The 12,572-nt window shown below is 46.1% G+C and overlaps 1 protein-coding gene across 1 annotated transcript in view; it reads left to right on the top strand.

Annotated features, from left to right (window-relative positions):
• The window catches only part of SCAF4 (SR-related CTD associated factor 4), a 99,888-nt gene that overhangs the window by 39,353 nt on the left and 47,963 nt on the right, over positions 1-12,572 (top strand). The window contains exon 17 of the mRNA XM_088481646.1: positions 12,057-12,372. Coding sequence (XP_088337772.1) covers positions 12,057-12,372 — 316 coding nt within the window. The remainder of the gene's footprint in view (positions 1-12,056; positions 12,373-12,572) is intronic.

The raw sequence follows: 12,572 nt of genomic DNA, 5'->3' as shown, positions 1-12,572 counted from the left end.
AGTGGTGGGGCGGGCGAGGAGGTTGATAGGAGTAGGGAGGGGGTAAGGGTAGATATCAGCTGGGGCAGTACTGGGGGCAAGGAGGCGGTTAGGGCCAGGCAGTCACCACTACAAACACCAGCACTACCGCTTTGCCAGACGGTGGTATCCCCTCCTGGCCGCTCGCCCACCCCTCTTCACTGATAGCAGCAGCTGTGGGAAGTCGCCCTCAGCCCCACCAAACCTGTCACAGCACCACCAGCGCACCACACCAACCCCCACCCGCTTACTTCAGTTATCTTCCAGGTCAGTGAGTGCAGCCACAGGGCAGACAGCGTCTTCTCGTCACAGCTCCTCTTGTAGCCGGGTGCCTGGTCCACTTTCCCAATATGCTGCCCGGGTGCCTCCTGTGTTCTTGTACAGCCAGGGGCCATCCTCACACCGGATGCTGCCGGTGGCCGCCTGTGTAGCCGGGGGACAGTTTGTAGGGCTGGGGGCCATCCTCAAGCTGGGTGCTGCCTGGTGGGACACCTGTGTCCCTGTGGTGTTGGGGGAAACAGCATCCAGGAGGTAAGGTGCTAAAGGTCTGGCTCCACCTCCTCTTTGTATAGTCCTGGGAGACCTCAACCATTGAGTAAGGAGCAACAGGATTGGTCAGCGCCGCTCGTCCCCAGGGAACCACCCATTGTCCAAAAGTGAGTCCCCAGTCCTAATAATCTTACAATCACTGGCGAGCCACCATGCCTGCGGCCGCGAGGTACCAGTAGCTCGCGAGCGACAGGACGGCGACCGCTGCACTAGACGATAACTATTTCATTCTATATCGATCAGTGTGTATGCAAGATATCGTTAATGATGCGTGCTCTCGGGGATCGTTAATGATGTCTTTCAACGCCCGTACTTGCAGGGCAACCTGATGATATCGTCAGGTTCGGGAATGAGGGAGGGAGCAGTCACTGAACGATATCGTTAATGATATTCACAGTGTGTGCTCAATGTCAGGAACGACGTTGAGCCCAAGCAGTGCAGGGGAAACACTTAACGATATCGCTCATGGAGCATATCGTTAAGTGTGTATGAGCCTTTAGGGTCTGTGACCACTTCATGCTTGGGTGATCGTTTAGTGTAAGTACAGCCTTAGTACAGCTGCTTCTTTGACTATTATACTAGAATCCGCAAATTTGGCTACAAGTGTGAATCCTTGTGTTTTGTGTAGTGGTATTGTGTAATAAAATAGTAAAGTCCTGTGAGGTTTGAGATCTGGGGCACTGACGGGGGGGGGGTGCTAATTCTGACATTTAGGACACCTTGTCAGTTGACAAAAATGTCACTAGACGGCAGGTTGATGTGTGCCCCCGCTATATCCTCAGCTGCCATGTTTTAGCTGGGGTGCGATTGCATTTGCGGTCTGTGGTGATATTGTACACTTTCAGTTTGGTTCTGTTACGAAAATATAAATTTTTTATCTGCACACAAATTGTGTTAAAGAAAACTAAATGCCCTGTATATACCCCATTACATTTTGTCGAACTAATACATATGGGGGTGCAGCTTAAACAACCAAATCTGTAACAAAAAAGGGAGAGAAAAGCGGTTGTACCGAATAGGCACAGAAAAGAAAACAAAGATAATAAAATTTAACTTTTTGGGGGCCGAATTCAATCCAGTGCGATGAATAATAGCCGCGGGAGGGAGCCCCTGAAGCTATTCAATACACTGCACTGTCTGGGCGGCTAAAGAATTTATTCTTGCACCCCCCTGGGTGCTTTTGTGAGAGCTGTAAAATCTATTTTACAAATACAAGAGGAAGAAACCGCTCCTAAGTAAAAAAAAAAAAAAAAAAAAACCACTTTTTAAACGACAAATGGTAGTTTACCAGTGTTCCCTCACTCTCTGATAAGCTAACTGATCACATGAGTGAAGCATGGAATATTCCCTGTGAAAGGTTTCAAATTCCAAAACTTTTAAGTTCCTTTTACCCTTTTCCAGCTACTGATTGCACTAAACGGGAAGTTCCCCCAGCAATGGATTTTCATGTAACACGTCTGGTTAAGAATGCCACCTTACCCATCCATACTGCAACCTCCTTGACGGAGACTGCAGATAGGCGTATAGAAGCTTGTCACAAATCCATATACTCTCTTACAGCAGCTATTACTCGTCCTGCTAGGGCTACGGCCTGGGTGGGAAAAGCCATTGAGACTTGGGCAGAGGGCCCTAGAAGAGACATTCCCCCCCTGATGCTTCAAGGGAACAACTATCCTACAAATCTCACATTAGAGATGTGGCCTCCTACTTGGGAGAAGCAGCTATGGATACGGCTCTCCTGGCCTTCAGGATATCTGGCACTTCGGTAGTGGCTCGCCATATTGTTTGGCTCCGTTCCTGGAAAGCAGACTCAGGTTATCTCCAGGATAAGGAAGGGACTCCAGAGCCCTCTTTGAACCTATTTGGTCCAGAATTAGATAAAATTGTGACTACTTTAGCAGCTTCTCTAAGAGCTGCAGGGTGAGAGGCTGACTTCTTCAAATTCGCTCAGTTTTGGTGTCAGCCCACATCAGATGCCTGGGTAACAGAAGTGGTCTCCAATGGATATGCTCTATCCCTCCTAAGGCGAAGTTTATCAGGGTGCCCAGGTTTTGTGTGGAAACCCTCCGCTCTATTATCCTGGCTATTTAGCCTGGGGATTTTATGGTGTCTCTGGACATTCAGAACACTTACCTACATGTACCTATAGCGCCTTCTCATCAACAATATCTCCGGTTTGCTATCCTACAGCAGAATTACCACTTTCAGGCCCTATCATTTGGCCTCTCAACGGCCCCTCGGGGTCTTTACCAAGATCATGGCAGTTATGGCGGCTTCCCTTCGTCGTCAAGGGATCAGTCTACTCCATTACTTAGACAACCTCTTGCTGTTGGCCAGCTCCCCAGAGATTCTTCACTGCCATCTGTGGGTAACATTTTGCCTTTCTAGAAATGCACGGGTGGCCGATCAACTGGAAAAAGTCATCCCTGACACCTTCTTAAAGAATGGTACATTTTGGAGCCCTCTTGGACACTCAGGTTCAGATAATCTTTCTAACAGACAAGATCTCCTTAATACAACACCGAGTGCACAGACTGCTCCGCTGTCGCCGAGTGTCAATTCACGCTGCAATGCAGACATTGTGATCAATGGCGTCTACCTTAGACAATGGTGGAGTTCGCTCAGTTTCACTCCAGGCACCTACAACACCTGATCCTCTCCAGGTGGAATGGCCTATCTCGATCCCAGACGATGGGCCTGTCCCTACCTAGACATGGGTTGTCCCTTTTTGGATCCCAGATTGAGCTCTCCTCACCATGGACTCAAGCCTCTGAGGGTGGGGTGTAGTGACCGGACAGCACTCCTTCCAGTGCCGCTGCACCCCAGTCGAGGCAAAGTTACCAATCAATGTCTTGGAACTTCGAGCCATCTACAGTGCTCTCGCTTTGGCTCAAAATACTTTTCACGGTAGGCCAGTACAAGTACAGTCCGACAACGCCACGGCAGTGGTCTACCTCAATCACCAAGGAGGCACTCTGAGTCGGGCTGCAATGGCAGAAGTGTCCCACATTCTCACATGGACTGATTGCCATCTCAGCGGTATTCATCCCAGGAGCTCTCAATTGGGAAGCACATTTCCTCAGCCGTCACTATGTGCATGCAGGAAACTGGTCTCTACATCCAGAAGTCTTTCAGCTTCTGGTGGACAAATGGGGAGTGCCGGATGTGGATCTCATGGCCTCAAGACACAACAAACTTCCAGTATAAGGGACCCCGACACAGCCTTCGTGGATGCATTGTCAGTGAAATGGACCTTCCATTTGGTATACCTCTTTCCCCCAATATCCCTGCTTCTTCGGAAATTCAAGCAGGAAGGTGGCACATTCCTGTTGATCGCTCCGGCTTAGCCCAGACGCCATTGGTCCTCCGATCTTCATAGTCTTTCCATAGACCAGGGGTGGGCAACCTTTTTTCTGCCAAGGGCCATTTTGATATATAGAACATTATTTGCGGGCCTGGTTCAGGCCACATCCCCTCCATGTGATGTCACACGGGGGTGGGCCATATTTGCTGGTGATCATAGCAATGCACGGAGCATCCTGAGGATGCTCTGGGGAGCTGTAAGGGCAGCAGTGTGACCGTCTGAAGCATCCTAAGGACGCTCCAGGCAGCACTGCTGCATAGATTTTGGTTGCAGGGTGCCATTCTAGGCACCCTCCTAGCCAGATGAGGCTTGCAGAAAAAAGCTCAGAGGGCCAGACCAAATGGTTCCCCATCCCTGCCATAGACGTTCCTCTTCAACTTCCTCTACGGGTAGACCTGTTGTCTTAGAGTCCATGCCTACATCTGGACCTGGCCCGTCTGTCTTTAATGGCTTGGCTCTTCAGACATACCTCCTAACAGCTAAGGGATTTTCCAGCTCTGTGGTCCAGACCATGCTCGGGGCCCGTAAACCGACCTCAGCCAAGAATTATCACAGAATATGGCATACATATTTCCAATGGTGTGCTCCAAGAAACTATGACCAAGTTTTTAAGGTGTCTAGAATTATTGCCTTTCTTCAGGCTGGATTGGATCTAGGCCTCTGCCTATCATTTCTGAAAGTGCAGGTCTCTGCTTTATCCATCTGGTTCCAGAGCAGACTGGCTACTCTACCAGATGTTCACACCTTCCTCCATTTACAGCCTCCCTATGTCCCTCCTGTGGCTCCATGGGATTTGGCAGTGGTGCTCCAAGTACTTCAGGAACCTCCATTCGAACCCCTGGAATTCGTGGATGTCAAGTGGCTCACTGTTAAGACTTTCTTCTGGCTATTGCATCTACCCGTAGGGTATCGGATTTAGGGGCGCTTTCATGTCGCTCCCCTTTATAATCTTTCATCGGGACAGGGCGGTTCTTAGAACACGCCCGGGCTTCCTTCCCAAGGTGGTCTCTCGTTTCCACCTAAATGAGGAAATTGTGGTTCCGGTCTTTCAGTCACCAGACCTCTCGGCAGGTGAGGCCTCTTTGGATGTGGTCCGTATTCTGAAGATCTACGTGGCCCATACTACTTCCATCAGGAAATTGGACTCCCTCTTCCTCCTATATGGATTCCACAAGAAGGGATGGCCAGCTAAGAAACAGACTCTGGCCAGATGGATTCGCATGACTCTCTCACAGGCTTACACGCAGTTTGCCTTCCTGTGCCGGCTTCAGTATCTGCTCATTCTACTCCCTCTGTGGGTCCCTCGTGGGCAGCCCGGTGTGGCGCCTCAGCTGAACAGCTATGCAGGGCGGCCACTTGGTTATCTGTCCACACCTTTATCTGGTTTAATGCCTTTAATACATTTGCCTCTCAGGATGCTTCCTTCGGGCGTAGGGTTCTTCTATCAGCTCAGGAGCGTGTCCCCCCCCCCCCCCTCCTTGAACAACTACTTTGGGACGTCCCCATTGTCTCCCTGTGGAGCCCTGTGAACCCTGAAGAAGAAAGGGACAGTTAACTTTCTTCGAAGTCCATAGGGTCCACAGGGCCCTGTCCTGACTCTCCTAGCTTCTCTGGGTTCTTCTCTTGGTCACGTGTTTCCTTCTCCGTGTGAGTGTAATTCTTTAGTGTGCCAGTTTTCCTTCTCTCCTTTCCTGCTCCTGCCTTAGGTTTGTTAACAAAACTGAGTTGCCCTCAGGCTGTGGGCGGGGTATAATGGGAAGGACTGGAGCATCCTGGCATTGAAAAGCTTTGCTGTTGGTGTCCGGTCCTCCAAGGTCCCACCTACACCCCATTGTCTCTCTGTGAATCCTATGGACTTCGAAGAAAGAGTTAACAAAGGTAAGTTTTACCACTCCATTTTTGTCCCTATTGATCTATTGCGTGTCGATCTATTGCATGTTGACCTTTATATTGTCAAACTTTTATACCACACCCGTGGAAGAATCCACTGCAAGACGATATGGAGTGCATAATCTAGCATGGGAGGTTCGGCATTCACTACACATCCAGGACAGCGAGAAGTCATGGAAACCTGGCAATATATAGTTTAAGAGCAATAACCTTAACTGTTTGGTGTTCAGACTCTACTGCCAGCCTATACCCCAGCATTGTCCCTGTGTCCCCTATGGCAATGATGAAGAAAAACTGCTTCTTTCTTTCCCTTCTCTGCAATTGGAGACCTTAAGTTTCAGATTACACCAGTGGTTCCCAAACTTTCTTAGCCACCAGGCCCAAAGTTTCTTATTGAGAAATTCAGCAAACAGTTATTTAAGTAAATTGTGCTTACCTGTCACCTTTAGGGTCAGTTATGTAGCGGCGGATAGGATTGCGCTTATGTTTTGTCCACATATTTTGATTGGGAGCCACCAGCTCTGTTTTTGCCAGTCACATTGACCATAAATAATTTGATTTGGTCCTGGAGCACCAACTCATTGCTTTCCTGGAAGTGCCCTGCGTCACCCCAGAGTGCCTCTTCACCCAGTTTGGGGACCACTGGGTTACACGGAGGTTAGACACTTTTTTCTTTACCAAAATAGGATAGATCTAGCTCTCCACCTATTGTCTAAGTTCCAATAGCGCGATTGTCAAAGACCACAGCTGTTCCTATTGCTACAGCTTTTAGGGATGGGAAGGACATCCTTTTTCATTAAAGAAATTGTCTTCAGCTGGGCCCAAGATGTGTAAGCCACAGCTTATGGATCATTTGTCTGGATTGTCTGTTTCTGATGTTTCTCTGGAATAAAAAGAACAGCAGGATGATTCTGAATTTGTTAAATCTGTTTCCTTAATGGATGTAGAATAAAGCATTCAAAGGGTAGTTCACCTGGTTAAAACGGTCTGGTTCTCAACCTTAGATATATTGAAAATTAGTACACCTACTGTGACATTTTATTTAGAACTAAGAACTGAAAGATGTCAATTATTTTCTTCAACCCAATAGTTGTCAGAATTAGTAGCTGAACCTTGGCTTAATAATTAGAAATTTTAGATTCCACGCAGATTTCCTTCTATGCATCCTATTCCAGGCAATACAATAGTACGATTTGGCATAATGCCATTGGTTCTTCCTCCTGGTTCTTCTGTTACAATACGAACTGACCTATAAACTGTATCTTAATAGTTCAGCCCTCCAACAGCTCTTTGTGTGCGTTTTCCTGCCGAAGAACAAGTCTGAACTGGCTAATAAACATTACAGAGTACGTTTCAATGCCTATCTCTCTATGATCCATAATTTGCAGACGCATGTTGTGATCTCCTTGCCGATGGAACCAGAGATCTGTAAATAAACAGTGGTTTAGAATAGCACCAAACACGGTCTGCTTATCATGTACTAAACCCTAGTTATCAAATACCTGCATTTCACAACATAATTGATAATAAGTAAAACCTCTAATATTAACCTTAATGTTAGGGAACCTTTATGTGTAAGTATGCAGTATGTCGGTGTGGGGATATTTAAGAAAAGACGCTAGTATGCGTTGTGCGTCTACGTGTTTGTGGAGTACACCATGGTACGTGCTTTGCGGGGTTGTTCATATATGTAGTAATGTACGTATTTGTATAATGAGGACTTTCAACCTGGGGCAGTGGCAGACTCACAACTCTAATAATCATAACAGCACTGTACCCGAGGTATCGTGTAGACAACACAAAATGGTGTCGTGCGGACGAAGCAAAATGGCGTCGTGCAGATATTATTTACAATTTAGGTCTCAGCCAATCATCCGGCTTTGACATGCTTTAAGACCCAGTATTGCTTCAACTTGGGTAGCTAAGGCAATGGAGAAGTGGTCTGACCTTTTGATAGAGGGGTTACAGTCAGACAGCTCTAAGTCTGTTGTTATCCTTTGCAGATCAGCTCAAAGTAGGAGCAGGCTATTTGGGAAAAACCACCGTGGTTATAAAGATTTCTGAGCTAGCAGTTGTGGCTAGACACATTCTATGGTTAAAGTCATAGTGTGTGGATTCAGAGACTAATACATTTTTATAGCGCTTACCTTTTAAGGGAAAGTCTTGCTTGGTCCTGAACTAGATAATTTTTACCATTAGGATGATCTGCGAAGCCCTATGGGTCAGTTACAGCTACCACTTAAGTAGCAGTCAGCCTCATCCTTTTGGGCCAGGGGACAGCTGCCCTTGTTCTGAGGTTTTGCAAATAGAGGAAGACGATTTAGGACAAATAAGGATGAGCCAAGAAAAACCTGTGCCCAAACTCCAGAGTTAGTCAGCAAGATGGGAAGGCCATGCCCTCGGAAGTGTCTGTGGTGGCTGCCCATATACGGTCATTCAGGGATCAGTGGAGAAGGTCCTCTTCAGACAAATGGATGACCGGTAAAATAGAGGTTACATTCTCAGTCTTTCAGGGTCGCCACCAAGAAGGTTTTTCTCAACAGGGTTATCAAACGATTGACAGAAAAGTCTGGCTTTAAAGGAGTTCCAGAATGTTAGAGAAATGGGATTTTATTCTAATCTATTTTTAGTATAAAGAAAAATGGCAGTCACAGACCCATTTTAAATTTAAGACTTAAATACAAGACAGATTCAGTATGGAATTGTTAAGATCAGTCATTAACTGAATGGAGGCAAGATTTTTTTTGCATGTTTAGACATCAAGGATGCCTATATTCACATGCTCCTTTGGGAAGGCTATCGATGACTATTTAAGAATCGCAGTAGAGGAAGAAATTTCCAATTTAGATCTCTTCCTTTCGGTTTAGCCACAGCCCTCCAAATTTTTTTTACAAAGGTCATGGCAGGCCTCCTAAGATCTAGAGGAATAAAGATTGTTCCCTATTTAGACAATTTACTTTTCAAAGAAAACTAAGGTTTCTCTTCATTCAAATCTGCTAAGGGCAGTTGACGTCCTACAGTCCCATGCCTGGATTATCAATTGGCAAAAGTCCAAGATGATTCCCAGTCAGTGCATGAGACTTTTAGGCCTCATGTTCAATACCCAACAAGCCAGGGACTTAAAAAAATCAGACATTCAAAATTTAGTCCGAAAACCTTTGACTGTCAGAAGTTCATTGATACTTTGTTGTATGAAGCTATTAGGGAAGATAGTGTTTTCATTTGAAGCAATCCAATAATCAAGGCTGCGTTCCAGGATGTTTCAATTAAACATTCTACAAACTTGATTGCGTTTCAACCATCCGCTATCAATTCAGTTTATCATCTTGTCTCCAGAGTTGAGTCAGTCTCTCAGATGGTGGATATTGTCAGAAAATTTGAGCAAGGGCAGGAGTTACCTAATATCTCTCTCTCCTGGCCTCAAGTGTGATGATATCGGTTCCTGCACACTAACGAGGGTTGCTGTTACACCAATCTTTTTCTGGTGCAATAATAACCGGATGGGTCTTTGTTCCATTCTAAATCTGAAATGGATAAACCCTCAGAAACTTTGCACGCTGTCATTGCTTCCATGGAAGATGGGGGGGGGGGGGGGGTGTAATGTAATTACTTCACATCACTTAACAAATGCCTTTTTGAACAGCACCGCTAGCTTCTTCGGTTTGCCATTGGGTTCGTACACTTCCAATTTCAGGCCCTGCCTTTCGGAATTTCTACTGCCCCCAGAGTATTCAAGTTCATGTCCCCAATGGTTGCCCTGTTACGTTGCAAGGTGATCGCTGTTTTTCCTTTCTTGACTAACTTGTTGATTAATGCGTAATCCGGGACACATCCATGGATGGTGGTGTCGACCTTGTAGGAACACATCTCAACTTTCTTAAATCCAGCCTGGTTCCGGCCCAGTGGATGGTCTTTCTGGGGCTTCTTTTGGTCACATCATGTCGACATGTCTTATTTCTGGAAGACAATATTCTGGCCCTGCATTCATTATTATGGTCCTTTTTTGAACACGCACCCACCAGGTGTCCATTCTGCAGTTGCTGTGGAAGATGGAAGTCCCATTTGCTCACTTCCAAACCAGGGCTCTCCAGCATCATAGCCTGTGGAATTGGAGGAAACTGGATCCTCATCTGGAAAGACACTTGTTCAGTCTGTCACTTCTGGTCCACCAGGTGTGGTGTGGAGGCAGACCCTGGGGGTGCGGCAAGCCTTGAAGAGAAGGTATGGTGGAATATTTTATCCAACCTATACAGGTGATTCTTCCTTGTTGATCCTGTCCAAACTTTCATACAGGGTACTGTGCAGCCGTCGTACATTCAGTCTGTCCTGACTTGAGACCACAGTTTGGTCCTGGAGGCGCTTCAGTGGGCTCCTTCTGAGCCTCTGCAGTTAATTGACCTACAGTGGCTTACTTGGGAGGAGACGTGTCTTTTGGTAATTGCCTCTTGGAGGATCTCTGAACTGGCAGCGCTGTATGCTAGATCTCCTGGAAGACACTGACTAGCTGTAGCCAGATAAGAAAGCTTAGAATTGTTGTGGGGGAGGGCAGGTGTTTCAGCTTCAATAGTTTAACTATTTATTATCTCAGCCTCCCCACTATACCCAGTCTGTAGTGTCCCCCAGGAGGAATTTGATTTATGGTGAGCACAAAAAAATCCTCTTGGTTCTCAGGAGGATATATATGCATGGAAGTCCCTAGGTAAAATGCTCTTGACATTCAAATCAGTGCATTTTACAAGATGGTAGATACAGGGAGTGGTACAAGGTTATCCAAGCAAGTGATGTCTTAGTAAACGTGTTGAAAATTAGGTACTTAGAGCTATTTCGCACACAACCAACGAATTTGTCCGTCTGGCAAAAATACCCGGACTTTTTTTTTCCGTTTAACTTCAGTGGAAGTTACAAGTGCATCAGGGCTTTCACACTGCACAAACACTGCGTGGTCGCAATGTTACTGCCGTGATAACCACTGACTAGGGCGGCTGCCATCCACGGTTTTCAGTTCGACAGATTGAAAAGAGATTCAAACACACGGCAATAATATTACACAAAACCATTGCTTGTGAAAGGGACTGATCCCCCAGTCGGACTCTTATTTTTTTTCTTCTTTCTGTCTGGACAAAACCGTGTGTATGTGAAACTAGCCTTAACGTGGGTACACACTGCAAGGATATATCTGTAGATGGTCGTTCATATACACTGAACGGCCATCTTCCAGACAGCCGTGGGTCCCGCTGGTCGGGGGTGGGGCCACCCCCTTCCAGAGGCTGCCGCTGCAATGTGCACGGGCGATCGGCTGACAGCTACCGGTATATCTGCAGACCGATATGTCTACCGGCTGTGCAGCCCAGCCGATGTAATATGTCTGTGAATGACGTCGTTCAGACATATGGCTGGTACACACTGGCGGACGGGCACCAAATATGTTGGTAGATCAATTGATCGGCCAATATATGTCAGTGTGTACCCAGCTTTAGTGTTTACATAGCACCACATTATATCGTCTGTGATTATCTCATACAGTGGATAGAAAGGCATATAGGAGGAATGCACATGTAATGTAATGGATGTAAATCATAGCTCTGGGCAGGTTTGTCAGCCAAAAGAACATGAAAATATGGGAACATGCAGATGAGGAAATGTAGATGTTATAATTAATTTACAGCGTGCAATCTCCCTGTATGGTACTTGTGCAACTTGATATATTTGATGAGCAGGAGGTTGAAATGGAATAACAGCAGCATATAGTCTCCATCTCAAAACTCCCCTGAATCTTCTCCTCAGCGCAAGCAGCTCAGTTATGTAGTACGCTGCTATCACAGCAATAAGTGTTTCCTATAGCAGCTCTATCATGAGGGAACCACGACTAGGCATAGCTATAGAAGAGCTTCCTCCGGAGTGATCCTACATCTATTTCAGGTATATCTCGCCAGAGTTCCTCTTACAGTAATTGGATTGTGAGGGGCATGTTTTATGTTTGGAGTAAGATGTAATCTTTGCATCAACTTGATGAGCACTGTGGGATAATTAATACATTTAGACATTTTAAAATTGTTCTGTTGTAATCGGGGTTTCTTGAACATTGGTGGGATTATTGTATTTTAAACGTCCTATCCGATATGATGCAAAACACTTTAGAAAAAAAAAAAATTTCATGCTTGTTATATTTCAGCTTTTATATTTGTAGTTTTTAGTTTTGTGATCAATTTGATTTTTATTCTCCTACCTCCATTAGTCTGTTCCAGGTCATCAGCCAATGCCATCTGTCCTACCTCTGTCTGCGGTGCCAGCAGTTCAGACTCTTCAGCCTGCTACTACGTTGCCTTCTCTTCAAGGCTTGCCGCACCCACAGGGTCTGCCTCCACCACAAGGGCTTCCACTCCCACAAGGATTACATATTCCACCATCATTGCCACCTTTACAAGGAATGCCTATGCCTCAAGGATTGCATTTCCCAGGCCCCATAAACATACCTCCGCCTGGTTTTGCTCCTGGCGTTCCCCCGCCGATGTTTATGAGGCCAGGATTTAACCCAATGCAGATGCCGCCAGGTAAGGTGTTCACACAACAGCAGAATGATCTGTTTGTAGCGTATCCAGGGATGTGATGTAGAACAAGTGAATGGTACAAAGTATTTAAGTTTACGCGTCATATAGGTACAAAATACATTGGCTTTTTGAATTATACTTTAAATACTAAAGGCATGGGTGTATCTATAATGGGTGCAGGTAGTGCGGTGCACATAGGCCAC

The sequence above is a fragment of the Taudactylus pleione genome, unplaced genomic scaffold, assembly GCF_031769625.1.
Source record: "Taudactylus pleione unplaced genomic scaffold, aTauple2 ptg000276l, whole genome shotgun sequence".
Taxonomy (NCBI): Eukaryota; Metazoa; Chordata; class Amphibia; order Anura; family Myobatrachidae; genus Taudactylus; species Taudactylus pleione.
Note: the sequence above shows the minus strand (reverse complement) of the source record. Positions and strands in the feature narration are given on the sequence as shown.